Below are 26,289 nucleotides of genomic sequence, written 5' to 3' on the forward strand. Positions count from 1 at the left end.
CAGTATTGTGTTCACCATACATTGTAGTAGATTATGCGGTTTGAATGCGTAAGTAATAAATAAGGCTAAATTATAGGAATCATAGATTGGATGGACATTATCTGTAGTGTCACAGAAAAAATACCTACACGATTTCATCTGGAACGGACAACATTACACCAGAATGGCAAATGAATCTGCCATAAAATCTATAGAATAAAACCGTCATCCATGCAACAATGGCAGAAATTGGGGAATTGATTGGATAACCCACATCCAGTACATACATACTGGACATATGACATACAAATACTACAGGAGTCAAATATGCCATTGACAGTGCTCTCTCTTTAATTAAAGAGAAAATGAGAGGAAAAATAAGGAAGAAAAATAAAATAAATAGATGGTTGTGGGAATGTAGTCATAGCAGGTTGTACACGTTTCAGTTGGTGTCCATTGTACGTGAGAACATAGGAGAGAGAGATCTGAATAGATTCACAAATCCTAACCCTCACTCCATCCAAACATGAAGTGACCCTTTATTCTCCTCATTTAAAGGCACCTAAACCACCACTAATATAAAACTGGCTGAAAAACTAAACACTGTGTAAATCTACTGTATAGTGTAATTTCATGTTAGTTCCCCCAGGTACATTTAAAGATGCATAATATCCACGTCCCTTTATAGAAGTCTAATAAACAACAGTTCTGAGGTAGTGCAATACTGCTTCTCATTTCCTCTACAATAACATTTGACTGATCATGTACGCTAACGGTAACATATAAAATATTGAATCAAATCAATGATGGCAGAGGGTGTTTTTGACACCCAGTACATAAAAAAACTATTCACTTTGGTTAACAGGCTAAGACACACTTCTGTTATTTTTGTTGTTGTATCAAAAGTGCATGGTGTGTGTGTAACGAGTCTTCTCCGATTCTACACTATTGAATGTAACAGTAGTATGATATCTGTCTTGGAGAGGGGGTGGGTGGGTCTGTGTCACATGTCCGTTATCTCTCCATCTCTCTCCTCTCTCACTCTCTAAGGGGTGGAGGGGGTCCTAAACGTAACCCCCCAGGCAGAGCAGTAGCAGCACGTGCACGGTGAGCAGGTAGAGGGACACCAGCAGGGGTGTGCGCTGGCGAGAGCAGAAGGCCACGCGCAGTATTCTCATCAGGCCTGGCCCACTGCTGCTCCGAATCTGATGGAGGGGGAGAGAGGGAGAGAGGGGGAGAGAGAGAGAGGGAGGGGGAGAGAGAGAGAGGAAGGGGGAGAGAGAGAGAGGAAGGGGGAGAGAGAGAGGAAGGGGGAGAGAGAGAGGAAGGGGGAGAGAGGGAGAGAGAGAGGAAGGGGGAGAGAGGGAGAGAGAGAGGAAGGGGGAGAGAGGGAGAGAGAGAGGAAGGGGGAGAGAGGGAGAGAGAGAGGAAGGGGGAGAGAGGGAGGGGGAGAGAGGGAGGGGGAGAGAGGGAGAGAGAGAGGAAGGGGGAGAGGAAGGGGGAGAGAGAGGAAGGGGAGAGAGGGAGGAAGGGGGAGAGAGGGAGGAAGGGGGAGAGAGGGAGGAAGGGGGAGAGAGGGAGGAAGGGGGAGAGAGGGGGAGAGAGAGAGAGGGAGAGAGAGTGGGAGGGGGAGAGAGAGGGAGGGGGAGAGAGAGGGAGGGGGAGAGAGGGAGAGAGGGAGGGGGAGAGAGAGAGTATAGATAGACAGTTACATATAGACAGTTACAGGAGGCAGTAGTAGTAGTAGTAGTAGTAGTAGTAGTAGTAACAGACCATTCTTACATGGCAATGGTGAATGGACATTTCATCTTTAGAAATGTATCCTGTGTAAATAAATACAGGGTGTTGGTTGGTACTTACTCGGGTGACAGAGCCTCCTGGTGGCTCAATGAGGACAGCTGCCTCAGAAACAGAGAACTGCCCTTCGTGGGCCGACTGCCATTCACCCTGGTTGATCCTACAGCAGGTGAGCGAGGAGAGAGATACTGAGTAAATACTGAGTAAATACTGTCTGACACACACTGGAAAGCACTCCGATAAGTTCCAACATAAATATGCCAAACGATGACTTGAGGCCAATAATCCCATTATCAACACAGTACCTCTACAAATCTCAGAGCAGAGTATCTCTATAGAGCCTGACAGTCACAGCAGCGAGCTGACATGCTCATTCCTCATTAGAATCACACTGTGTTAGTGAGTGTAGAGCTGTAGGGGAAGGCAGAGGATGACCTCTGTCATGTGACGGGAGAGATTAAGCTGTCATGATGACTCTCTTACAGTTTGAGGCGGTCCTGGGCGGCCATTAGCTGCTCCTCCACAACCACCCTATACTGCTGCTCTTCATCCAGTCTGACAGACACAAAGAAAGGACACATTAGCATGTCGGACATGCTTGCGTTGGGCTGGGGCTGTGTGGTGTTGAATGGGTTTGTTGTGTCTGTTCTGTTTGTTATTGTTCATTTTTTGCGTGTGTGTTCTGGTCATTGGTAGAGAGAACGTGTGTGTGTGTACTGTATGTGTGTGTGTTCTGGTCATTGGTAGAGAGAACGTGTGTGTGTGTACTGTATGTGTGTGTGTTCTGGTCATTGGTAGAGAGAACGTGTGTGTGTGTACTGTATGTGTTTTTAAAGGGGGGTGTCGTGGGGTTGAGAACTGGTACCTGCGCTGGAGCTCTTTAAAATCCACCCTGAGGCTCTCGCTCTCTGAAGGGCCACTGTGCTGCTGAGGAGCTCCAGGGGCACTGTCCACTTCCCCTGTCCTCTGGGGGCCACAAGAAATAGTCAAAATCACTCAACATTGTAGAAATCACTGTAGTAGAGTCTTAAATCGCTCCAGAGATGTGTAAATCTAGTTCCTCTGTGCCATAGTGGACACATTATCTTTAAAAACATATGTTCCGTATGTATTAACTAGGGACAGTGAATGAATCAGAGCAGAGTGATATCCAAGGGCGTGCAGACCTTGCGCTTGTCTTCGTGCAGTTCCTGGAGCTGCCTCTGGAGGGCAGTGCAGCGGCTCTCGGCCTCATCCAGCCTCTGGGAACTGCCTTGGAACTGGGAGGAGAGATGGTGGTTCTCCTCAAACACCTGCGAGAGCTGAGGAGAGGGAGGGACAGCAACGGGCTCAGCAGACTGCACACACACACAAAACCAAAAGACAGAAGAACGAAGAAGAAGCAGAGAAGAAACGATGAAAGAGAATGGAAAAGGGGCATGCAAGAGAATTTAATGAAGAGGAAAGAGCCAGAGGGAGACACATAGATGAAATATGGAATCATCTAATCCAGATTCATGAAATGAAGTACCTTTCATCCAACCATGTCATTTAGTATTGTAAATCAGAGAGGGTGATCAGAGGTAGTTGTCAGATAGCGTAGTAGTAAAACAATGATTGTAGGTAGGGTTGTTAGACATGGACAAGAGGCTATGGGTGACAGGAAGGAGGAACAGTCTGGTCTCTCTATCTTATTACTGAGCTGTGTAATCTGCTGCTCTCGCAGCTCAAGATCATTCAGCGGGCCACTCTCTGATTGAAGGACCCCTACTTTAGATGACAGGTCTGCCTCAACAGGTGCCTGAGCACAAAAAACAACAAAGAACACATAAATAGCCACGGAGAAGAGACAACAGAGGTGAACCATAATCACACCGTTTAACCGTCTCTTAACTGCACAAATGTAGAACTGAAACCTAGATTTGTAGATAACATTGCCCAGTACAGGCCAAATGTATGCAGCAAGCAGAGTGCATCTTGCCACAGTCAACACTGCTGTTCTATCATACTATCTATCCAACTGTGCAGATTTAGAGGTGTCCTCCTCCTCACCTGTCTCTGGTGGTGTTCCTCCTCCGGTGGGTTGGGCCTTGTGGCGCGGGCCTCCTTCAACATGGCACCGAGCTGGCGCACCTGCTGGTCACGGTCCGAGAGGGTGGCCAGGGTCTGCTGCTTCAGGAGCTCTGCCTGGGCCTGCCAGTCAACCTGCTCCAGCCTAGAGAGAGACAAATATACCTATGTAGCCAAGGCATAGACACTCATATACCTCTAAACATGATTAAGAATGTTTGGATTTTAAATAACATAAGCAGCTCTTTATGAAGTATGTCTCACCTGAGAATGTCTAGTTCCTGGTTCTCCCTCTGCCTCAGGTTGTCCAGCTCCCTCATCCTGTCCACCATCTCCTCAGCCCTCCTCCTCTCCTCCTCTAGCTCCTGGCTGAGTCTAGACAGCTCTCCTCCTCCCAGTCGAGTGAGCTCTGAGTGCTGCCGCTGCAGCTGTTCCAACTACAGGACAGGGAGAAACAAAGCTTGTGTTACTGTGGATACTGGTATATGAAAACACGATGTGCAGGTAAACTATGATGTCACTACCATTGTGGTTGGGTTAGTAGTGCTTTTATGGAATACTTTGTGTAAAATGGAGATTACTCTGGTTGATTACCAGTCTCTCCCTGTCGTTCTGCAGGGCTGACAGGGCGTTCTTCAGTCCGCACACCTCCGCAGTGGATCCTCCATGGCCCGTGGTGGGTGTCTGCTGGCCCCCTGCCCTGCTCATCTCCTCCAGTCTGAGGCTGAGCTCCTGGGCCTGGCTGAGTGCCTGGTCCCTGCTGCCCTGCAGTGACGCCATGGCCTGGCCGAACGCCTGGTTCTGGGCCCGGAGCTGGCCGGCCACCTCCCTCTCCTCCAGCAGCCTCTGCTCCGTGGTCAGCAGGTCTCGGGCCAGCTCGGCCACCCTCTCGGCCGCTGTCTCCGACTCCGTCCGCGTCACCCCTCCCTCCCAACGCAGTTCTTTCAGCTCCTTCTGCCGAGCCTCCTGCACCTCTCTTTCCTTGGCAAGGCTCTCCTCCAGGCTCTCCACCTGGGCCCTGGCAGCCTGCAGCTGCTCCCTCAGCTTCTCTACCTCCGCCCCGGGAGCGTCTCTCCCCTGCCTGTTTCCACTATCACCAGCCTGGCTGAGGGCCTCCCTCTCCACCGCCTGAACGAAAGCCTCCCCTCCCTCCAGGCTCTTGATCTTAGTCCCTAGCTCTTCTCTCTCCTTCTCCAGGGTAGCGATGCGCTCCAGCTGGCCGGACAAGAGCTGCTTGTGCTGGGACTCCTTCATGGTGAGGACCTGGGTAAGGTCGTCCCTGTAGCTGTGAAGCTGGGCAGATAGCTTGGCCTTCTCTGCGTGGAGGTCGTCCCTCTGGACCAATAGGGAGCGCAGCTCCTCCTTCAGACTGTTATTCTCCGCAGCAGCCTCCTGGATCAGAGCGTCCTTTTCCATCATCACCTGGGACAACAGACCCATTACGTAGAGGGATGGGTTATACAACTGGGGCATGAGGAAAACATTCTAGAATACCATCACACTAATAACATCACTCTTATCACTACATACAGTTTCAGCATGACGATGACATGCGTGTACATAAATAAACATTTACTACCGGTTTACCATTCAGAATCTTTTGTTGACCTGCCATTTATGCCTCTGTACACATGAGTGTTATCATTGTTCTTTAACCTGCAGATGTTTCTCCTCCAGCTGTTTGTACATGCCAAGTACTCTGTCTCTGTCGTCCTGTAAAGAGCCCATGGCCTTGGTGAAGGCGTCCAGCCTGGCTTTGCTGTGGCTGCTCTCCTCCTCTGCCTTCTGCAGCCGGTCCTCCAGACCCCGCACCTCCTCTCTCCTCTCCTCCAGCTCCTTCTCAGCCTCCTGGGCCCTGGCGTCAGCCTCCCTCCTGGCCTCCTCAGCAGCCTGGGGGGAAGCAAGCATGTAAACAGTCAAGAAGATGCAGGGGAATGGGTTTAAACATTTTCATTGACATAAAGCAGAGATTAAATAAAAGTGATGCATACCTGTGTCACGGCTTGCTCCTTCTCCCCCAGCAGCTCTACCTCTCTCCTCTCCTTCTCACTCAGCTCTGTCTGCAGGTTCTCTGTCAGGGTCTTGGAGGAGTGCAGGTCTGTCTCCAGTTGTTCCACGCTCAGGCCCAGCCTCCTCCCCTCTGCTTCCCTCTCCTTCAGCTGGGTCCTGGCCTCGTTGGTCTCTCCCTGCAGCTTCCCAACTACCTCTTCCAGGGCCTGGGCTCTGTGGCGGAGCCCCTCCGCCTCACTCTCCAGGGAGGCCAGCTGGGCGCGAGCGTCAGCCAGGGAGGTCTCGGTCTGGGCTAGGGACTTCTGAAGTTCCCCCCTCTCCTGCTCCAGGGCAGCCTGGTTCTCACGGAGCTTCTTCTCTTCCTGCTCCCATTTCAGCTGCCACTGCTCGTCTGCTTTCTGCAGTCTGGGCAAAAAATAAGAAATAAACACATTACATAACACAGCATAGTGTTAATTAAACCTGGCTGGAAATTGGGGCAATTTAATTAATTCACTTTTTCAGGAACCATAGCTATTTTTACCTGTCCACTGTAAGCTGTAGCTCTTCTCTCCGTGCGGTCTCTTTCTGCAGCTGTTCAGCCAGATCTCTGGACCGGGTCTCTCCCTCCCGCACCTCGGCCTCCTTCCCCTGGAGGGTGCTGTTGAAGCGACTCTCCCACTGCCGGGTCTCATCCAGCACGCGGTCCCTGTCGTCCTGCAGGGAGGACATACAGCGCGAGAAGGCAGCCAGTCGAGCCAGAGACTCATCCAGGCGGGCCTGCATCTGCTGGGCCTGTCTCTCAGCGGTGTCAGCCAGCTCTTTTGCCTCCCGGGTGGCATCCTCCTCTCTCTCCCTCTCCCGGTAAGACTCCTCCAACCTCAGCTCAATCTGCTTCAGCTCGGCTCCCAGCCTGAACCTCACAGAGTCCAGGCTCTGCTCTGCCTCTGCTTTCAACTCAGCCTCTCTCTGTAGAGCGGTCTGCTCACAGGCTCTCCTCTCAGCTTGGGCCTGGCTGGCCTCTGTCTGGGCCTCAACCAGCTGGGCTTTGCAGCTAGATAGCTCAGCCTCAGTCTTCTTCAAAGCGTCTGTGACTATGGTCCTCTCCAGATAGGCTTGCCCAAGCTCTTTGTGGACCTCGTTGCTGCCCAGTTGCAAAGCCTTGCCCTCCCTGGCCATCTCGCTGATCCTTTCCTGGTACTGGATGCAGTCCTTCTGCATCTGGCGCACCTCCAGCTGCTTCTCTCTCAGCAGCTCCTCCAGCTGCTTTGCCCGGCTCTGGCTGCCCTCTTTCACCCTCTGGGCGGACTTCAGCTGCTGCTCCAGCTCCCTCTGCTTCCCTGACTCTGCCTCTGCCTCGGCCCTCTCTCTCTGGGCCTGCCTCTTGTCCTCCTCCAGCCTGGCTGCCCGGTCCCTCTCGCTCTCGGCCAGGACTTCCAGTTCGGCCCGCTCCCTCTCCAGTCTCTCCACCTCCCGCTGCAGCTCCGCAAGGCGCTCCCGGCTGTCTGCCGCGTCCTGCTGGTAGCCGGCGATGCTGCCATTCAGCTGGGCCAGCTGGTTCATCAGACGCTCCTCTAGGTCATCCTTATCTACCTCCAGGCTGCTGTGGAGCTCCTGGAGTTGGGCTTCCCTTTTAGAGTTCTCCTCCATCAGGCTCTGTTCCTTCTCTTTACTCTCCTGAAGGCGCTGCTCCAGAGAGGCCAGCTCAGCAGTGAGGTCAGCCTCGCGCTCTTGCCTCAGTTCCCTCTCTGACTGTAGGGCTGCCTCCATTTTGCTCAATTTCTCATCAATTAGGGCCTGTGTATTTTCAGTTATTTCGGTCTTCACCATCTTCTCAACAGAGGGCGTTTCAGGTGCAGCTACCTCAGACTCTATGTCCTGACTATGTGGCTCTATGTCCTGAGGCTGGCTCTTAACTAGCTCTTGGGTAGTTTTAATCATGACTGTACTAGACTGCTGGGCAACAATAGTTTCCTCCACTACATCATCAGAGCTGGGGGTTTTATCTGGAGCTAATCTGTCCCCTTTCTCTAGCTCTTGGGCTAGTTGTTCCCTCACCTCAACAACTTGCTGTTCTAAGGAGTCCCTATGTGCCGTAGTGGCATTCAAATCAGCTTTCAGAGCCTCAAACTCTTCTTTGAGTCTTTCAAGTTCTCCTTTGAGTGCCTTGTCCTCCCTTCTTATTCCTTTATTTTCATCCATCTCTCTGAGACTCTCATTCTCCTCCTCTAAATCCATGATTTTCTGCTGCTTGGTCTTGGCAAACTTCCTCATCTTGTCTTTGACAGTGTCCACCTCTTTCTGGGCCTCTTCTTTCTGCCGTTCAGCCTCCTGCCTGGCTGCCTCGTGGGTCCTGGCTCTAGCAACAAGCTCCTTCCTCTCCTGCCTAGCAGCTTCCAGCACACGTCTCACACGCTCTGCCTCATCACTCACGTTCTCATAGGACTTTAGCAGAGTCTCATACTCATCCTTCATCCCATGCACCTTCTCCTCCCATTCTCTGCATGCCCGGGCAGCCTCCTCTTTGGCAGACTCTGCCTCTCTTTTACAGAAGTCTTTCTCTGTCAGCATACCCTCCATGGCCAGCTTGAGGCTCTCGCAGGACCCTCCAAGGCTCTGGTTCTCCACTATCAGCCTCTCTCTTTCTGCTCTCAGCTTCTCCAGCTCGACTTCTCTAGCCTCCATCTTCTGATGCAGTTCAGTGATGACTTTCTCAGTGGAGGCCAACTCTTCTTTCTGGCTTTTGTTCTCTTTCAGGGCCTCTTTGCGAGAGATAAGGGCAGCTTTGAGCTTCTGCTGAAGCTGCAGGATCTTGGCCTCGCTGCCCTTCTCTTCCTCCTGTCTCTGGGGGACCTCGGCCTCCAGTCTCTGGCTCTTTTCCTTCTCTGCTCTCAGGCCTTCCTGCAGGGAGGCGATCGACTGGTCCTTCTCATACACTGTCTCTTGCATGGACTGGAGGAGGGAGCTTTGCTCACCCAGCTGCTGGCTAAGTTCCATGATCTCATTGTTCTTGTTGCTCAGGAACTGCTTGAATTCCTCCACCTCTGTCTGCAGGATGGCAATGGTGGACTCAGCGGAGTCTGAGGCGGCTCCCTTGGCCGCAGCCTCCAACTCTGCTTTCACAGCTTCTGCATAGGTCTGAGCCTGGAAACACTTCTCCCTCAGAGCCTCCAACTCCTCATAGACAAGTTCAATCTGGCTCTCCTTCTCTCTCAGGGCCTGCAGCTCATCACCCAGCACTAGAAGCTCACTTTCCCTGAGTGACAGGCTAGCCTGGCTCTCCTGCAGTTGGCCCTCCAACTCTGTACAAGATGCCTTCTCAGCCTGGACCTCTTCTTTCAGAGCTTGTAATGAGGCCTCAATGTCAGCTGAAAGTAGCTGAGAGGGTTCCTCGGCACTGGTAATGGGTTTATCACCTTGTTGTTGTTGTGCTTCATTCTCAGGAGCTGCAAATTCCACCCAGTCTTCCTGGACCCAATCTCCTGCAGCTGGCTTCTCAATCTTCTCCACTGCAACGTTGGTCTCCAGCTCAGCATGTACTTCCTTCTCTGTGCTCACCTCTTTCTGTGCCTGCAGTTCCTCAAGCTCGCTCAGTCTAGTCAACAGCCCATCTCGTTCACCAACCTGCTCCTCCAAACGCTCCAACAGCCCGTTGTACTCTTCCTTTTGCTGTTTTAGCTGTTCGCGGTGGTGCCTGTCCTTTTCTTTGGCCTTGCGGATGGTGTCTTTGCGAGAGTCCTGGGCCTCCTGGAGTTTCTTTTGCAGTGTTTCGCAATCTGACTCCAGTGAGGCCACCTGGGACTGCAACCCAGGGATTTCAGCTGAGGTGTCAGCGTCTGGAGTCTGCTGAGCTCCCTCACTCAGCCTTCTGTTCATTTCAAGTGTCTCTTCCAGAACCTGATCCTGCTGGCTGATTTTCTGTTCCAAAACCTCCATGGCCTCTTCTTTGGACTTCAAGGCTTGTCTGAACTCTTCGAAAGTAGTCTCAATTGCCATAACCTCTTGTTTTCTGTCTTTTTCTAAAGCTGGTACACTTGCAGGGGCTTCCTCCGTTGCTTTCCCTACTTGTCCTTTCCTTTGATCTGCCTCTTTCTCAAACTCTGCAACTTTTTTCATCAGCTCTTTGCGCTGCACCAGGGCTGCCTGCAACCTCTTTTTAATGGTGGCCACTTGGGTTGTCAGATCCTCTTTGTCCTTTCGCAAACTAGTGAGCTCATCACCATCCTCTACATGACTCTCCCCTGTCGCTTTCTCCTTTTCTCCAGCTTTCTCAAGCTCAATTATCTGCTCCTTCAGTTTCTTGACCTCAGTGCTCATCAGGAACTTCTCCTCACCGGTCTGGAGCAGTTTGGCAGACATGCCATTGCTCAGCTCCATCATCTCCTGCTCTTTCTGGGTGATGCGCAGTTGCAGCTCGTTAATCTCTGTGTCCCTCTCAGACAGTACAGCTTTGGCCATGTCCCTAGCCTGGGAGATGTCCAGCAGGCTGGCCTCCATGTCTTGGAGCTTCTGCTCCAGCTCAGAGGAGGTGACCTCCCCTTCTTCCAGCTGGGCGCTCAGCATCCTGGCCTGGCCCTCCTGCTCAGAGAGAGAGCGCTGAGCCTCGTCCAGGTCTGCCTGCAGGGCCTGGATCTGCTGCTCCTTGGAGCGGCCTTCTGTCTGCAGGCTGGCCAGCTGCTCCTCCAGGAGATGCATCTCCATGCTCTGCCTCTCCAACTCAGAGCCACTGTGCTGGGCCACCGTGTCCATCTCTGACCTGGCTGACTGGAGCTCTTCCTCATATCTCTGGGCCTGGGACTCTGCCTCATCCTTGGCAGCTGCCAGGGACCGAATCTCTTCCTCAAGGCCTTGGGTTCTCTCCCGTGACTCTGAGGCAGCCTCTCTCAATCTCTGGAGCTCAGCCATGAGCTCACTGTACCTGCTCTGCATCTCATCTGCCAGGTCCTGGGCAAACACCTGTCCAGGGGCAGAGTCAGAGAGGGTCGCCGCCTGCTGGCTGAGGTGCACCTGCACAGTCTCACAGATGATGACTGATGAGTACTCCACCTGGACTGTGGATGTTTCCTGCTCAGAGCTGTTCTCTTCCCAGGATTGCACCTGGAGCTGGCCAAAGCCCTGCAGTATGGGAGGCGACTGCTGACCTTCATCTTGGTTCACAGCCTCTAGGAGGGTCCAGCTGCTGTGGGCCACCTCGGAGTCACTGCTAGTGACCATCTCATCAGAGGAGGCCCCCTTAGATTCTCCGGGAGAGTCAGACTGGGGTTCAATGAGCTCTGGACTGCTCTCGTTATCAGCGGAGACTGACAGGATTGACCTATCCTCTGCCACCAGGCTGGTGTCCTCCTCTCGCGTGTCTTCTAGGTCTGGCAGCACTGTAGGACTGTCGCAGGGCGCCATGGCAGTGTCCTCACTCTGGTCTAGAATCTGATCAGAGCTTACCTTGAAAGCATCATTTGAGCCCTGCTCTTCAGCCAGCACAAGACTCTCTCTCAGGGCAGCCAACTCATGGTCTCTCTCCAATAGCTTCTGCTCCAGAGCCAATATTTGGGCTGGGGAAATCAATAAAGATGAAAATGAATAGCCAGCCTAATAATCAGACAATGCACAATGAATTGATCAAACCTGAAATGCCAAAACAAATATTTTTCATGTACCCCGTGCAGGAACTAAAATTCGATCCTACCACTGGCACCTCCCAGTAGTTCATGACTAGACCTATATATTATAGATTCTTTCAGATTTTTGCTTCTAAATGTTAACAATTGAGATGATTATTGACATACTGTCAACATACTGTCAATACTGTTAACATACTGTCAATACTGTTAACATACTGTTGACATGTCTACTAAACCACCAGTCTTTCAGGTTTAGTCACAGACAGTGAAATGGGTAAGGCCTGTAACCGCATCTGCGTCACTATGCCAAACTCTGTTGTCAGCGAGGCCTGTGACAGCACACAGTGTCCAATCCTATGCAAACACATCAATAGAGGGTGTGTGTGCTGCTGGCAGGACGTATGACTGGTCAAAGTCCTGGTGGTTGGCTTTCAGATTCAGAGAATAAAAACACACATTTTAAAATAGGTCTCCTTACCTTTTTCAGCATCAGTCACTTCTTCCACAGACGGGTCAGTCACACACTGGACCAATGACTCCCTAGCAACCTAGGAGAGAAAAACTAAACGCCTGTTATTTCTGAACACACAGAGGGTGTAAACTTTATGACTTAATAATAGATAAATCCCATTGAAGTGGGACTACATTCAAAATTAAGTGAGTTAACAGTTTCACACAGCTGTAATGTAGTTACACAATAGTTACACTGTAGTTATGATGGGCCTGAAGGTCAGCCCAGGGCTGCAGTCATAACAGAGGATCAGTGGAGAGGCGATTAGCATTGCCTTGACCCAAATGACAGGAGGACATTCTGCCTCAGCATTATTAAACCCAACCACTGTCTCTGTCCCTCAGGCTGTCCCCTCTGAGATAGATCGTGGCCGACTGACCTGCCCCAGTAGTCAGGGCAGAGACCAGAAAGACTTCCCCACATGAATAAGCATGTGTGACACTCAATGTGCTGGCTGGGCAGTCCTCACAGCACAGTGAAATAACAGCACACCAATAGATCATATTGTATCAGACTGTACACACATACAGCACAAATGTCTATTGGGGGGTTTGTCGTTTTCTATTGTGACTTCGCACTGTCAACAATTCTGTTTGGAATGGGGATTGTCTGACAATTAGATTGAACATACAGTGCCTTCAGAAAGTATTCACACCCCTTGACTTTTTCCACATTTTGTTGTGATACAGCCTGAATTTAAAATGTATTAAAATGTTGTGTCACAGGATGACACACAATACCCATAATGTCAAAGTGAAATTATGTTTTTAGACATTTTTCTAATCATTTAAAAATGAAGAGCTGAAATGTCTTGAGTCAATAAGTATTCAACCCCTTTGTTATGGCAAGCCTAAATTAGTTCAGGAGTAAAAATGTGCTTAACAAGTCACATAATACGTTATCATGGACTCACTCTGTGTGCAATAATAGTGGTTAACATGATTTTTGAATGAATACCTCATCTCTGTACCACACACATACAATTACCCCCCAGCCAAGCATTGAATTTCAAACACAGATTCAATTACAAAGACCAGGGAGCTCTACAATGCCTTGCAAATTGGTAGATGGGTAAACATGTTAAAAGCAGACATTGAATAACCCTTTGAGCATGGTGAACAAAGATACAGTCGTCCGTCCTAACCTAGTTGCCGCAGAGGAAGGAAACCGCTCAGGGATTTCACCATGAGGCCAATGGTGACTTTAAAACAGTTCAAGTTTAATGGCTGTGATAGGAGAAAACTGAGGATGGATCAACAACATTGTAGTTACTCCACAATACTAACCTAATTAACAGAGTGAAAAGAAGGAAGCCTGTACAGAATAAAAAATATTCCAAAACATGTCTGTTTGCAATAAGGCACTAAAGTAAAACTGCAAAAAATGTGGCAAAGAAATTAACTTTTTGTCCTAAATACAAATGGTTATGTTTGGGTCAAATCAAACACAACACATCACTGACTACCTCTCTTCATATTTTCAAACATGGTGGTGGCTGCATCATCTTATGGGTATGCTTGTCATGAGCAAGGATTAGGGAGTTTTTTTAGGATAAAAATAAACTAAATAGAGCTAAGCAGACAGACAGAATCACCTTTTAGCAGGACAATAACCTAAAACACAATGCCAATTATAAACTGGGTGGGTCGAGTCCTGAATGCTGATTGGTTGACAGCCGTGGTATATCAGACCTTATACCATGGTTATGACAAAACATTTATTTTTACTGCTCTAATAACGTTGGTAACCAGTTTATAATAGCAATAAGGCACCTCGGGGGTTTGTGATATATGGCCAATATACCACGGCTAAGGGCAGTGTCTAGGCACTCTGCGATGAGTCGTGCATAAGAACAGCCCTTAGTCGTGGTATATTGGCCAAATACCACATCTCCTTGTGCCTTATTGCTTAAATATACACTAAGTGTACAAAACATTAAGAACACCTGCTCTTTCCATGACATAGACTGACCAGGTGATTCCAGGTAAAAGATCCCTTACTGATGTCTCTTGTTCAATCCACTTCAATCAGTGTAAATGACGAGGAGGAAACAGGTTCAAGAAGGATTTTTAAGCCTTGAGGCAAGTGAGACATGGATTGTGTATATCTGCCATTCAGAGGGTGAATGGGCAAGACAAAATATTTAAGTGCCTTAGAATGGGGTATGGTAGTAGGTGTCAGGCGCACCGGTTTGTGTCAAACTGCAATGCTGCTGGGTTTTTCACGCTCAACAGTTTAACAAGTGTGCTAAGAATGGTCCATCACCAAATGGACATCCCGCCAACTTAACACAACTGTGGGAAGCATTGGAGTCAACATTGGCCAGCATCCCTGTGGAACGCTTTTAGCACCTTGTAGAGTTCATGCACCGACGAATTGAGTCTGTTCTGAGCGCAAAAAGGGCGGTGCAACTCAATATTAGGAAGGTGTTCTTAATGTTTTGTTCCTAAGTGGCCTAGTTACAGTTGACTTAAATCGTCTTGAAAATCTATGGCCACACTTGAAAATGGCTGTCTAGCAATAATCAACAACCAACTTGACGGAGCTTGAGGAATAAAAATAAATAAAAAGTGCAAATATTGTACAATCCAGGTGTGCAAAACTGTTGGAGACTTACCCACAAAGCCTCACAGCTGTAATCGCTGCCGAAGGTGATTCTACCTATGACTCAGGGGTGTGAATACTTACGTAAATTATATATTTCTGTAACTCATTTTCAATAAATGTAGTAATACTTCTAAAAACATGTTTTCACTTTGTCATTATGGGGTATTGTATGTAGGTGAGAGAAAAAAATTGATTTCATCCATTTCGAATTAAGGCTGTAATACAACAACATGTGGAATAAGTCAAGGGTTATGAATACTTTATGTAATTTCACTGTGTGAAAACATCTGACATAAATAGATGCCATATATTAACATAAGTCTTGGTTCATTGGTCATTGTTTTTTTGGCATTGCATAACTTCTCAAATAACGAGCCTTGCAAGGCATCCATAGCTTTGTCTTTTACACAGATGAAAATGAGCCCACCATTTGGTCAAATTACAGAAACAGATAAATAACATTAGAGAATCTAGCAATGGGTAAAACAGACTGAAGAGTCTGGTCATTTGGGGCTCACAGATAATAAACCATATAAGCTATTTCTCCCAAAGTACATTTTGATGTTTATTTTCAGGTTATTACAGGATTCAAAACAAGCTTACAACATGTGCTACCTTCATTCATTTAGTAGTCGTAGCAATCTCCTAAATTAATTTAGTGCGTCTGATTGCTCACCATTCCAATTTGCTGCTCCAGCTGTTGTATCTTAGCAACTGCCTCTTCGCCTTCTGCAGTGCGCTTATCCAGTTGTTCTGAAAGAAAAACACAAATATTAAATACGCTGCGAGCAAGCAACTTGTCAGGGTATCATGAATGCTTGATAGTGTATTCGGTTCCCTTACCTTGCAATGTCTCCATGGTGTGGGTGACCTGGGCGCAGCGTTCCTCGCTCTCCCTCTGCTCCACCCTCAGCCTCTCCAGCCGGGCCTCCAGGGCCTGCAGTGTACCCAGGCACAGGGCCGGGTCGGTGGGAATAGGGCTGTCCTCCTCGGCCCCCTCACCAGCCAGAGAGCGCAGGCCTGTCAACAACTCAGCCAGGGCCTCTCCTGCCCTTTGTCCCTCTCCATGCTCCTCTCTTAAGGCAGCAAGCTCCTTCTCCAACCTGACTAGTTCTCTGTTGGTCACTTCCTCCCGCTCTCTAGTGGCCCACTCCAGTTTCACTGTCAGCTCCTCCATCTGGGTTGACCTGTCTTGCTCTGAGGCCTCCAGGTTGGCTAGCTGGGCTGCTCTGTCCCTCTCGGAGGCCTCCAGGTTGGCTCGGAGGGCCAACAGCTCTGCCTGGGCCTGGCTGGACCACCCAGCCCACTGCTGTCTCTCCTCCTCCCTCTGCCTGCCAACCTCAGCCAGCTCCTCCTCCCTCTGCCTGCCAGCCTCAGCCAGCTCCTGCTCCCTCTGCCTGCCAGCCTCAGCCAGCTCCTGCTCCCTCTGGCGGAACTGAGCCGTGAGGATCTGCAGAGAGAGAGAGAGGAAGCGAGAGAGAGAGGAAGAGAGAGAAAGAGAGGAAGAGAGAAAGAATGAAGACAGATGAAGGACGGGGACGGTAGGGTCTACAACGAGAACTGCTCGGCTGTGCCAGTCAAGAAGTGATTTTGCATTTAGATGAGAAATGAGTCTACTCCTCAGCCCTTATGTAACATGCAATTTGTCAATCACCAAACATAGTCAGTGTCACTCTGCTGTCACACTAGTAACTTGGTGAATAATGTAATACAGTACTCTGTGTCAGTCTCTTCAGATGGGCTCATTTTGCTCAAGTGTCAGTCATTGAGAAAACTGACCTACACTGACCAGCACAGTAGAGCGTGTCTGTACCTGTTTCTGCTGGTCGGCATTGTCCAGCTCCCCCTGCAGCATCTCCAGCACCTGGCAGCGTGACCGCATGGCTTCCTCCTGCTCCTCACAACGCCGCTGGGCTGCACGTAGAGCCTAGCAACACACACACTAAAGGCTTGGGTACAGGCTAAAAACAGTGTATAGGACCTGGTCTGCACGAGGGAGTGTAGAGTGAGTCAGAGAATTAAGTTTGTACCTGCTGTAGCTCGGCGTCGTTCTGCCTCTGCACTGTGACCCTCAGCAGCTCGTCCTCATGCTTCTGGATCTGCTCCTGGAAACGCACGTCCTTTTCACAGACAACTGCCTGAAGCACACGAACCTAAACGCATGACACATCTCTGCAGTCAGCTGACGGGCCCCTTTTAAACAATCTGGAACATTTTCATTGAAAATGGTTAGAGTGACAAGGAAACTGGCACCTGCTGCGTGTGTACGGCTTCCTTTTCACACAGGGCCTGTTCGGACATCTGGAGAAGCTCCTCGAGGTTCTTCGCCGAGGTCGAGACCTCACTGAGCTGCTTCCTCAGCTCCTGGAGTTCCTCCTCCACAGCAGGAGCTGAGCTGGTGAAGGAGCTGTCTGGAGAGCTCTTCAGGAAATAGACAAGGATTTCTAAATGTTATTGATGACAAAATAGTCTAGTGTAGACCAAACTGTCTGTAAAGAATCTACAACATTTTAACTCTATACATTACAGCTGAAATAGACATCAGAACCATGCTTATTGAACGTGGAGTTATTTGAACTCGGCTAAAGGACTTACCGCTGCTCCCTCCTGCCCTTTGAAGTCAGCAATTTGTTTGTTCAGAGCAGCCATCTTGGTTTTGGCCTGCAGCTTTAGTTTAGTGAAGCGTGCCTCCGCTGTCTCCCTTTCGCTCTGTGAACACACCAACAAAGAGAGCATTGAAACTTGTGTTCCAGCAACAACAGCATAATCTCAGTATATTTCTGACGACAATCTTTATTTGACAAGAAGTGCATCAAATATGAATATTTCATGAACCCAACCCACACGGGACAGAAAGAAAATCTAAGCTATGCATTGAGGGCACATCCATATAAAACCACTGCATTCATGTCTCACACACGCATACAAAGTCATAGCAATACACATAGGCGCACGCACACACACACAAAGTCAAAACAACACATGCAGGCCAACACACCCACCTGTACCCAGGCCTCACCTTGAGCTGCGTTTCGAAGGTGGCCAGCTGGCTGTCCTTATCTCTGACCACCTCCTTGAGATGCACTGTCAGCTGCTCCAGATGGGCCAGCCTCTCCAGGGGCTCCTCCTCCACCCCAGGCCCAGACTCCTCAGGGGCCCCGGGGGCATCTCCAGGGGGGAGTTGGGGAACCAACATATCCTGCAGAAGGGCCACAGAGAAGAAGAGTGGATACAAATATGGGGACTTGGAGAACATTAAGGCCTGCAACGGTGATCCGTTAGAGCAGGGTTTATCAAACTGGGTCCTGGGGCCCCCTCCCCCTGGGTGCACGTTTTGGTTTCTGCTCTAGCACTACACAGCTGATTCAAATCATCAAAGCGTGATGATGAGTTGGTTATTTGAATCAGCTGTGTAGTGCTAGAGCAAGAACCAAAATGTGCACCCAGGGGGCCCCAGAACCGAGTTTGGGGAACCATGTGTTAGAGTGCTGATCAGTTTTGCCTTTTTGATCACAATGGATCGATTATTATGGACAGAGAGGAGCTGATCCTAGTTAAGCACTCCAACTCACACAATTGATAAATATGGGCCCAGGACAGAAAACATGTGCCGTGTTATGTAAGCTTGTGAGGGGTTGAGGGAGTCTCTCTTACCTGAGGGGCTCCATCGGGGGGCTCGTCCCCAGACAGCTCCTGCAGGACGTTGGTAAAGCCCTGGGACAGCCGGCTGAGCATGTAGCCGTAACTGGTGGTACAAGACAGAGACATTAGGCCTTTATCTGGACAGGTGGGACCTGGGTCATGGTCAGCAGGTTTCTAAAGATCCTACCCAAAAAGGTCCTTCAAGAGGTCCTACCTAAACTTGCCAAATATATTTTGGGGTTTTCATATCTTCTGAGTCCATAAATGCCACAACAAAACAAATGATAAGCTTATCTAAAGTTTTTAAATGGTGAATATTCCATGCAGTGTTAATTCCCATGCAAAATCCCTGATCAAAGTAAACTCATGTCCTAACATGATACTTTCACCTTGGTTTGACACGTTAGATATGAGATTCCTGAGAGATGCCCAAGATTCTAGAGTTTTGACATAGAACCATCAATCTCAAATCTCAATCATTATTTATATAGCCCTTTTTACATCAGCAGTTGTCACAAAATGATTATACAGAAACCGGATCAAAAAAATCTCCATGGAGTTTGCATTATGATGCATTTACAACGTTAGCGCCCCTGTTATGTTATGATTCTCATTTCTGTGTATAGAATTTATTTTAAGACAAAAACATAGATTGACTCAAATAATCAATGGAAATAAGTGCAGTGGAAGAGAACAATTGAGACCAGTGAAATCATAGAATGAGGGTTCCTGAACAGTCAATCAGTGGAGGCCCCTCGGAGGAACATCCTCCTCAGTGAATTTCATAAAAAAATTGTGAAATATTAAAAAAGTTATCCCTTTTAGATCAAACTATACTAAATATATTCACGTCACCAAATAATTGATGAAAACACACCGTTTTGCAATGAAGGTCTACAGTAGCCTCAGCAGCACTCTGTATGTTAGCACCATGGTGTAGCTGGAGGACAGCTAGCTTCTGTCCTCCTCTGGGTACATTGACTTCAATACAAAACCTAGGAGGCTCATGGTTCTCACCCCCTTCCATAGACTTACACAGTAATAATGACAACTTCCAGAGGACGTACTAGAAACCTATCACAGCATTTACTGACATGTTGTCCACGCAATCAAAGGATCAGAGAATGAATCTAGTACTAAAACACTTAGTGTAGTGTTAGCTAGCTACATAGTTGTCTTTGCTGTCTTTGTATCCAAGATAATTGTGTAGTTTAGAGTAATTATCGTAACTACCGAGGTTAGCTAGCCAGCTATTTTCGTCCTTCTAACGTAGGCAACACTGCTAGCTAGCCAGCAGCTAGCCAGCTAGCCAACGTCTACCGTCTACCGAATAGCAGCACTGTAGAAACTATTACATTACAACGGAACGACTTGATTAGTGTAGTGTTAGCTAGCTACATAGTTGTCTTTGCTGTCTTTGTATCCAAGATAATTGTGTAGTTTAGAGTAATTGTCAAGGTTACCTAGCCAGTTATTGAGGCTACCTAGCCAGCTACACTTTCAAACTAAGTCAACAACGCAGCCACTGCTAGCTAGCCTACTTCACCAGCCAGCAGCACTGCATCATTTTAGTCAATAAGATTTTTTGCAACGTAAGCTTAACTCTCTGAACATTCGAGACGTGTAGTCCACTTGTCATTCCAATCTCCTTTGCATTAGCGTAGCCTCTTCTGTAGCCTGTCAACTATGTGTCTGTCTATCCCTCTTCTCTCCTCTCTGCACAGACCATACAAACGCTTCACACCGCGTGGCCGCTGCCACTCTAACCTGGTGGTCCCAGCGCGCACGACCCACGTGGAGTTCCAGGTCTCCGGCAGCCTCTGGAACTGCCGATCTGCGGCCAACAAGGCAGAGTTCATCTCAGCCTATGCTTCCCTCTAGTCCCTCGACTTCTTGGCACTGACGGAAACATGGATTACCACAGATAACACTGCTACTCCTACTGCTCTCTCCTCGTCTGCCCACGTGTTCTCGCACACCCCGAGAGCTTCTGGTCAGCGGGGTGGTGGCACTGGGATCCTCATCTCTCCCAAGTGGACATTCTCTCTTTCTCCCCTGACCCATCTGTCTATCGCCTCCTTTGAATTCCATGCTGTCACAGTTACCAGCCCTTTCAAGCTTAACATCCTTATCATTTATCGCCCCCCAGGTCCCCTTGGAGAGTTCATCAATGAGCTTGACGCCTTGATAAGTTCCTTTCCTGAGGATGGCTCACCTCTCACAGTTCTGGGTGACTTTAACCTCCCCACGTCTACCTTTGACTCATTCCTCTCTGCCTCCTTCTTTCCACTCCTCTCCTCTTTTGACCTCACCCTCTCACCTTCCCCCCCTACTCACAAGGCAGGCAATACGCTTGACCTCATCTTTACTAGATGCTGTTCTTCCACTAATCTCATTGCAACTCCCCTCCAAGTCTCCGACCACTACCGTGTATCCTTTTCCCTCTCGCTCTCATCCAACACTTCCCACACTGCCCCTACTCGGATGGTATCGCGCCGTCCCAACCTTCGCTCTCTCTCCCCCGCTACTCTCTCCTCTTCCATCCTATCATCTCTTCCCTCCTATCATCTCTTCCCTCCTATCATCTCTTCCCTCCTATCATCTCTTCCCTCCTATCATCTCTTCCCTCCTATCATCTCTTCCCTCTGCTCAAACCTTCTCCAACCTATCTCCTGATTCTGCCTCCTCAACCCTCCTCTCCTCCCTTTCTGCATCCTTTAACTCTCTATGTCCCCTATCCTCCAGGCCGGCTCGGTCCTCCCCTCCTGCTCCGTGGCTCGACGACTCATTGCGAGCTCACAGAATAGGGCTCCGGGCAGCCGAGCGGAAATGAAGGAAAACTCGCCTCTAACCCTAGGAAGCTCTTTGCCACCTTCTCCTCCCTCCTGAATCCTCCTCCCTCTCTGCGGATGACTTCGTCAACCATTTTGAAAAGAAGGTCGACGACATCCGATCCTCGTTTGCTAAGTCAAACAACACCGCTGGTTCTGCTCACACTGCCCTACCCTGTGCTTTGACCTCTTTCTCCCCTCTCTCTCCAGATGAAATCTCGCGTCTTGTGACGGCCGGCCGCCCAACAACCTGCCCGCTTGACCCTATCCCCTCCTCTCTTCTCCAGACCATTTCCGGAGACCTTCTCCCTTACCTCACCTCGCTCATCAACTCATCCTTGACTGCTGGCTACGTCCCTTCCGCCTTCAAGAGAGCGAGAGTTGCACCCCTTCTGAAAAAACCTACACTCGATCCCTCCGATGTCAACAACTACAGACCAGTATCCCTTCTTTCTTTTCTCTCCAAAACGCTTGAACGTGCCGTCCTTGGCCAGCTCTCCTGCTATCTCTCTCAGAATGACCTTCTTGATCCAAATCAGTCAGGTTTCAAGACTAGTCATTCAACTGAGACTGCTCTTCTCTGTGTCACGGAGGCGCTCCGCACTGCTAAAGCTAACTCTCTCTCCTCTGCTCTCATCCTTCTAGACCTATCGGCTGCCTTTGATACTGTGAACCATCAGATCCTCCTCTCCACCCTCTCCGAGTTGGGCATCTCCGGCGCGGCCCACGCTTGGATTGCGTCCTACCTGACAGGTCGCTCCTACCAGGTGGCGTGGCGAGAATCTGTCTCCGCACCACGTGCTCTCACCACTGGTGTCCCCCAGGGCTCTGTTCTAGGCCCTCTCCTATTCTCGCTATACACCAAGTCACTTGGCTCTGTCATATCCTCACATGGTCTCTCCTATCATTGCTATGCAGACGACACACAATTAATCTTCTCCTTTCCCCCTTCTGATAACCAGGTGGCGAATCGCATCTCTGCATGTCTGGCAGACATATCAGTGTGGATGACGGATCACCACCTCAAGCTGAACCTCGGCAAGACGGAGCTGCTCTTCCTCCCGGGGAAGGACTGCCCGTTCCATGATCTCGCCATCACGGTTGACAACTCCATTGTGTCCTCCTCCCAGAGTGCTAAGAACCTTGGCGTGATCCTGGACAACACCCTGTCGTTCTCAACTAACATCAAGGCGGTGACCCGTTCCTGTAGGTTCATGCTCTACAACATTCGCAGAGTACGACCCTGCCTCACACAGGAAGCGGCGCAGGTCCTAATCCAGGCACTTGTCATCTCCCGTCTGGATTACTGCAACTCGCTGTTGGCTGGGCTCCCTGCCTGTGCCATTAAACCCCTAAACCTCATCCAGAACGCCGCAGCCCGTCTGGTGTTCAACCTTCCCAAGTTCTCTCACGTCACCCCGCTCCTCCATTCTCTCCACTGGCTTCCAGTTGAAGCTCGCATCCGCTACAAGACCATGGTGCTTGCCTACGGAGCTGTGAGGGGAACGGCACCTCCGTACCTTCAGGCTCTGATCAGGCCCTACACCCAAACAAGGGCACTGCGTTCATCCACCTCTGGCCTGCTCGCCTCCCTACCTCTGAGGAAGTACAGCTCCCGCTCAGCCCAGTCAAAACTGTTCGCTGCTCTGGCACCCCAATGGTGGAACAAACTCCCCCACGACGCCAGGTCAGCGGAGTCAATCACCACCTTCCGGAAACACCTGAAACCCCACCTCTTTAAGGAATACCTAGGATAGGATAAAGTAATCCTTCTAACCCCCCCCCCCCTTAAAAGAGTTAGATGCACTATTGTAAAGTGGTTGTTCCACTGGATATCATAAGGTGAATGCACCAACTTGTAAGTCGCTCTGGATAAGAGCGTCTGCTAAATGACTTAAATGTAAATGTAAATGTAAAAGCATAAGCTACCGCTAGCTAGCACTGCAGTGCATAAAATGTGGTGAGTAGTTGACTCAAAAAGAGAAAGACAATAGTTGAACAAAATCATTTATTCCAAAATTAAGGAAAAGCGAGAGAGATATTTTGTTGTATTTTATTTTGTTACTTTCACTTACATAGCTAGCGCATGCAGCTAGCTAGTTTAATGTACTCAAACACCTAGCTCAAACAGAGAGGGATGCTATGTTAACTAGCTGGCTATGGCTAACCAACACTGGATTTCTTCCAAGTCAAGGTAAGCTTTTTTTTTATTTTTATATATATATATAAAACTATTAATTGCCACCGGGCCCACCGGTTCTTAAACGGAGCGAAACTGGGATAGAAATACCTGAATTTGTCCAATAAAAATTCACATTTGCAACTGTTGGACTAATGATTACTCCCTAGATTAGCTAGATGCAGGTAAAAGTGTGGAAGGCGGTATTGAATGTGTCACTGTCTGTCATCTAGATTCTCTACCTTGTAAACTTTCATTCATAGGCTAGATTGTAGCAAACTCACAATGGGTATTGGGAAAATTAGAGCATCATGTAGTAGCCTAAACCTATCGATGTTACATTGCGGTGATACAGGCGGTGATACAGCCTGACAGGATGCTCTAGATTGTGCATCTGTAAAAGTTTGTGAGTGTTTTTGGTGACAAGCCGAATTTCTTCAGCCTCCTGAGATCATCTCCTTGTCTTGTTGACAATAACCTCACACTCAATGTCAACAAAACAAAAGAGATGATCGTGGACTTCAGGAAACAGCAGAGGGAGCACCCCCCCTATCCACATCGACGGGACAGTAGTGGAGAGGATGGAAAGTTTTAAGTTCCTTGGCGTACACATCACGGACAAACTGAAATGGTCCACCCACACAGACAGCGTGGTGAAGAAGGCGCAGCAGCGCCTCTTCAACCTCAAGAGGCTGAAGAAATTTGGCTTGTCACCAAAAACACTCACAAATTTTTCAATCGAGAGCATCCTGTCGGGCTGTATCACCGTCTGTTACGGCAACTGGCTCCAGAGGATAGTGAGGTCTGCACAACGCATCACCGGGGGCAAACTACCTGCCCTCCAGGACACCTACACCACCTGACGTCACAGGAAGGCCAAAAAGATCATCAAAGACAACAACCACCCGAGCCACTGCCTGTTCACCCCGCTATCATCCAGAAGGCGAGGTCAGTACAGGTGCATCAAAGCGGGGACCGAGAGACTGAAAAACAGCTTCTATCTCAAGGCCATCAGACTGTTAAACAGCCATCACTAACATTGAGTGGCTGCTGCCAACATACTGACTCAACTCTAGCCACTTTAATAATGAAAAATGTATGTAATAAATGTATCAATAGCCACTTTAAACAATGCTACTTTATATAATGTTTACATACCCTACATTACTCATCTCATTTGTATATACTGTACTCTATACCATCTACTGCATCTTGCCTATGTCGTTCGGCCATCACTCATTTATATATTTTTATGTACATATTCTTATTAATTCCTTTACACTTGTGTGTATAAGGTAGTTGTTGTGAAATTGTTAGATTACTTGTTAGATATTACTGCATGGTCGGAACTAGAAGCACAAGCATTTCGCTACACTCGCATTAACATCTGCTGACCATGTGTAGGTGACCAATAAAATTTGATTTGAGCTGGGTGAATGGAATGTTAATGACAGTCATCCAATATGCTGTAATAGAAATAAGGCCATGCTCATAAAAAATGTATCATCCTCCCTCATCTTAAACGGCACCGACCGCCACTGCAGTCAATCATCCTTTGTGCCAATAATATACCTGTGACAACATACATTAACGGGCATTATTGTTATTGTTTTGTGACCCAGATAGTTCGTGCAGAGGGCCTCGAGGTTCGAGTGTCACCGGAAGAGCCGAACAATATGGCCATTCGACTGCGGCTGCGTCATTTCGTTTTGCCCACTACTCCTGAACAGCAGATTATGGGGAGAAATGGATGGTTTACTTTCTGAACAGTTTGACAGTGCTGGCTCCAACCATAGTAAGAGTATTTGATGTATATACATACATCGGAATTATGATGCTGTATTGGTTGCGCTTGTATAAAAACATTGAACGAGTTAGCTTTTGTGTGCACGTAGACAAGCAACTAGCTAGCTGGCTAACAAGGATAACAGTAATTGGCTAAATATATCGCTGTGCCTTGTTTTTTTTTTGGAGCGTGTGGCAGCTGTTCTAAACTGCAACTCTGGGAATGGTGTGCTGATAGTTGAAAGAATGAGCGACTAACCTGTATGAGTGCTTCTCAGATACCGGGTTCTGCTTTTTATTTGAAGAATATCCTCTGCTGAATTTCTGTGCATAGCCACATCACCAAACATCCCGGAAACAAAACTTGCAGAGCACCGATTGGCCAGTGGAGGATTGCACAACAGTAATGGGGCGTCTGTAAATTCCGACCGTTTACCATTTTTCAAGAGACCGTCTTAAGGAAAAATGTGCAACATGCGCCAAAACGCTCTTTTTTTTTCAAGATAATGTTTTGGTATTTTTATACCATGATTAACCTTCTTAACCATTTTCATTTGTAACCACACAACTGAATTTATTAGGATGGGGCCGGGTCATGACCCACGGGTCAATCTGATCATCAACAATGGAAGACAACTTGGACGAAGCCTTCTCCTACTTGCACACTACACCACAGTGTTTATGACCTTTGTGAGTCGCTCTGTGAACTGGTTCGTGCAGATGCTAAAGTGGACCACACTGTTTGCACGGTACACCGCGTCTGTCTTTGACTCCGTCTACAGACACCTGCATTGGTGGCGTAGAAGGGGCGGTGGAGGGGTTGCCAAGCAGATCTGCCCCAGCCCTGACACAAAATCAGGGTGACCAGAGTAAACATGTCAAGTCTCTTTAAACTTTTAGAAGTCTTAACGATTTAATTGAGAGTTTTAACCTTAGCACTAACCGGACAGCCTGCTCAAGACATCCAATCGGAAGATCTCATTGCTCTTTTGGGAAAATGAACTGCAACAGTGGTGAGAAAGTTGGGAGAGAGTTGAAGTAGAATGGAAAGAGCACCTTACTGAAGTCATTCATTTCATTGTTTAATTCCTTACACTTACTAACAGTCTAGTGTTTTACAGTATATGCATGTATCCGTTGCATGTGTATTCCTTGTACTGTAATGCCAATATGAAAGTTACATGTTTGAATTTTCATATCATAAACTGCTAGAATAATGTTCAAGGAAAGCTTCTCCAAAACCACTAACAGGAGGGGAAGAATCGGGCATTAAACACACTAAGACATCTCTGCTATTATAAC

At 48.5% G+C, this 26,289-nt stretch overlaps 1 protein-coding gene across 4 annotated transcripts; it reads right to left on the reverse strand.

Moving 5' to 3' along the window:
* Positions 1-307: 307 nt before the first annotated feature.
* On the reverse strand, positions 308-25,404 carry LOC139565822 (golgin subfamily B member 1-like). Of its 4 annotated transcripts, none has more exons than XM_071386426.1 (21): positions 25,247-25,404; positions 18,205-18,295; positions 17,570-17,749; positions 17,146-17,259; positions 16,804-16,971; positions 16,581-16,703; positions 16,364-16,477; positions 15,394-16,000; positions 15,227-15,303; positions 11,911-11,980; positions 6,359-11,363; positions 5,817-6,240; positions 5,482-5,715; positions 4,420-5,247; positions 4,090-4,262; positions 3,808-3,970; positions 2,943-3,077; positions 2,642-2,742; positions 2,260-2,331; positions 1,840-1,936; positions 308-1,184 (listed from the first exon to the last, which is right to left on the reverse strand). In XM_071386426.1, exons 2-21 carry the CDS (start codon positions 18,283-18,285, stop codon positions 1,044-1,046), a joined length of 8,907 nt encoding a protein of 2,968 aa, XP_071242527.1. In that variant the 5' UTR covers positions 18,286-18,295; positions 25,247-25,404; the 3' UTR covers positions 308-1,043. The 4 variants fall into 4 exon arrangements, 3 of the variants coding, with proteins under 3 accessions (XP_071242527.1, XP_071242526.1, XP_071242528.1); XM_071386425.1 differs by having other exon boundaries at positions 2,943-3,113; XM_071386427.1 differs by lacking the exons at positions 308-1,184; positions 1,840-1,936; positions 2,260-2,331; positions 2,642-2,742; positions 2,943-3,077 and adding an exon at positions 3,192-3,556.
* Between the last annotated feature and the right edge of the window lie 885 nt (positions 25,405-26,289).

This window comes from Salvelinus alpinus, chromosome 37, assembly GCF_045679555.1.
Source record: "Salvelinus alpinus chromosome 37, SLU_Salpinus.1, whole genome shotgun sequence".
Classification (NCBI taxonomy): domain Eukaryota; kingdom Metazoa; phylum Chordata; class Actinopteri; order Salmoniformes; family Salmonidae; genus Salvelinus; species Salvelinus alpinus.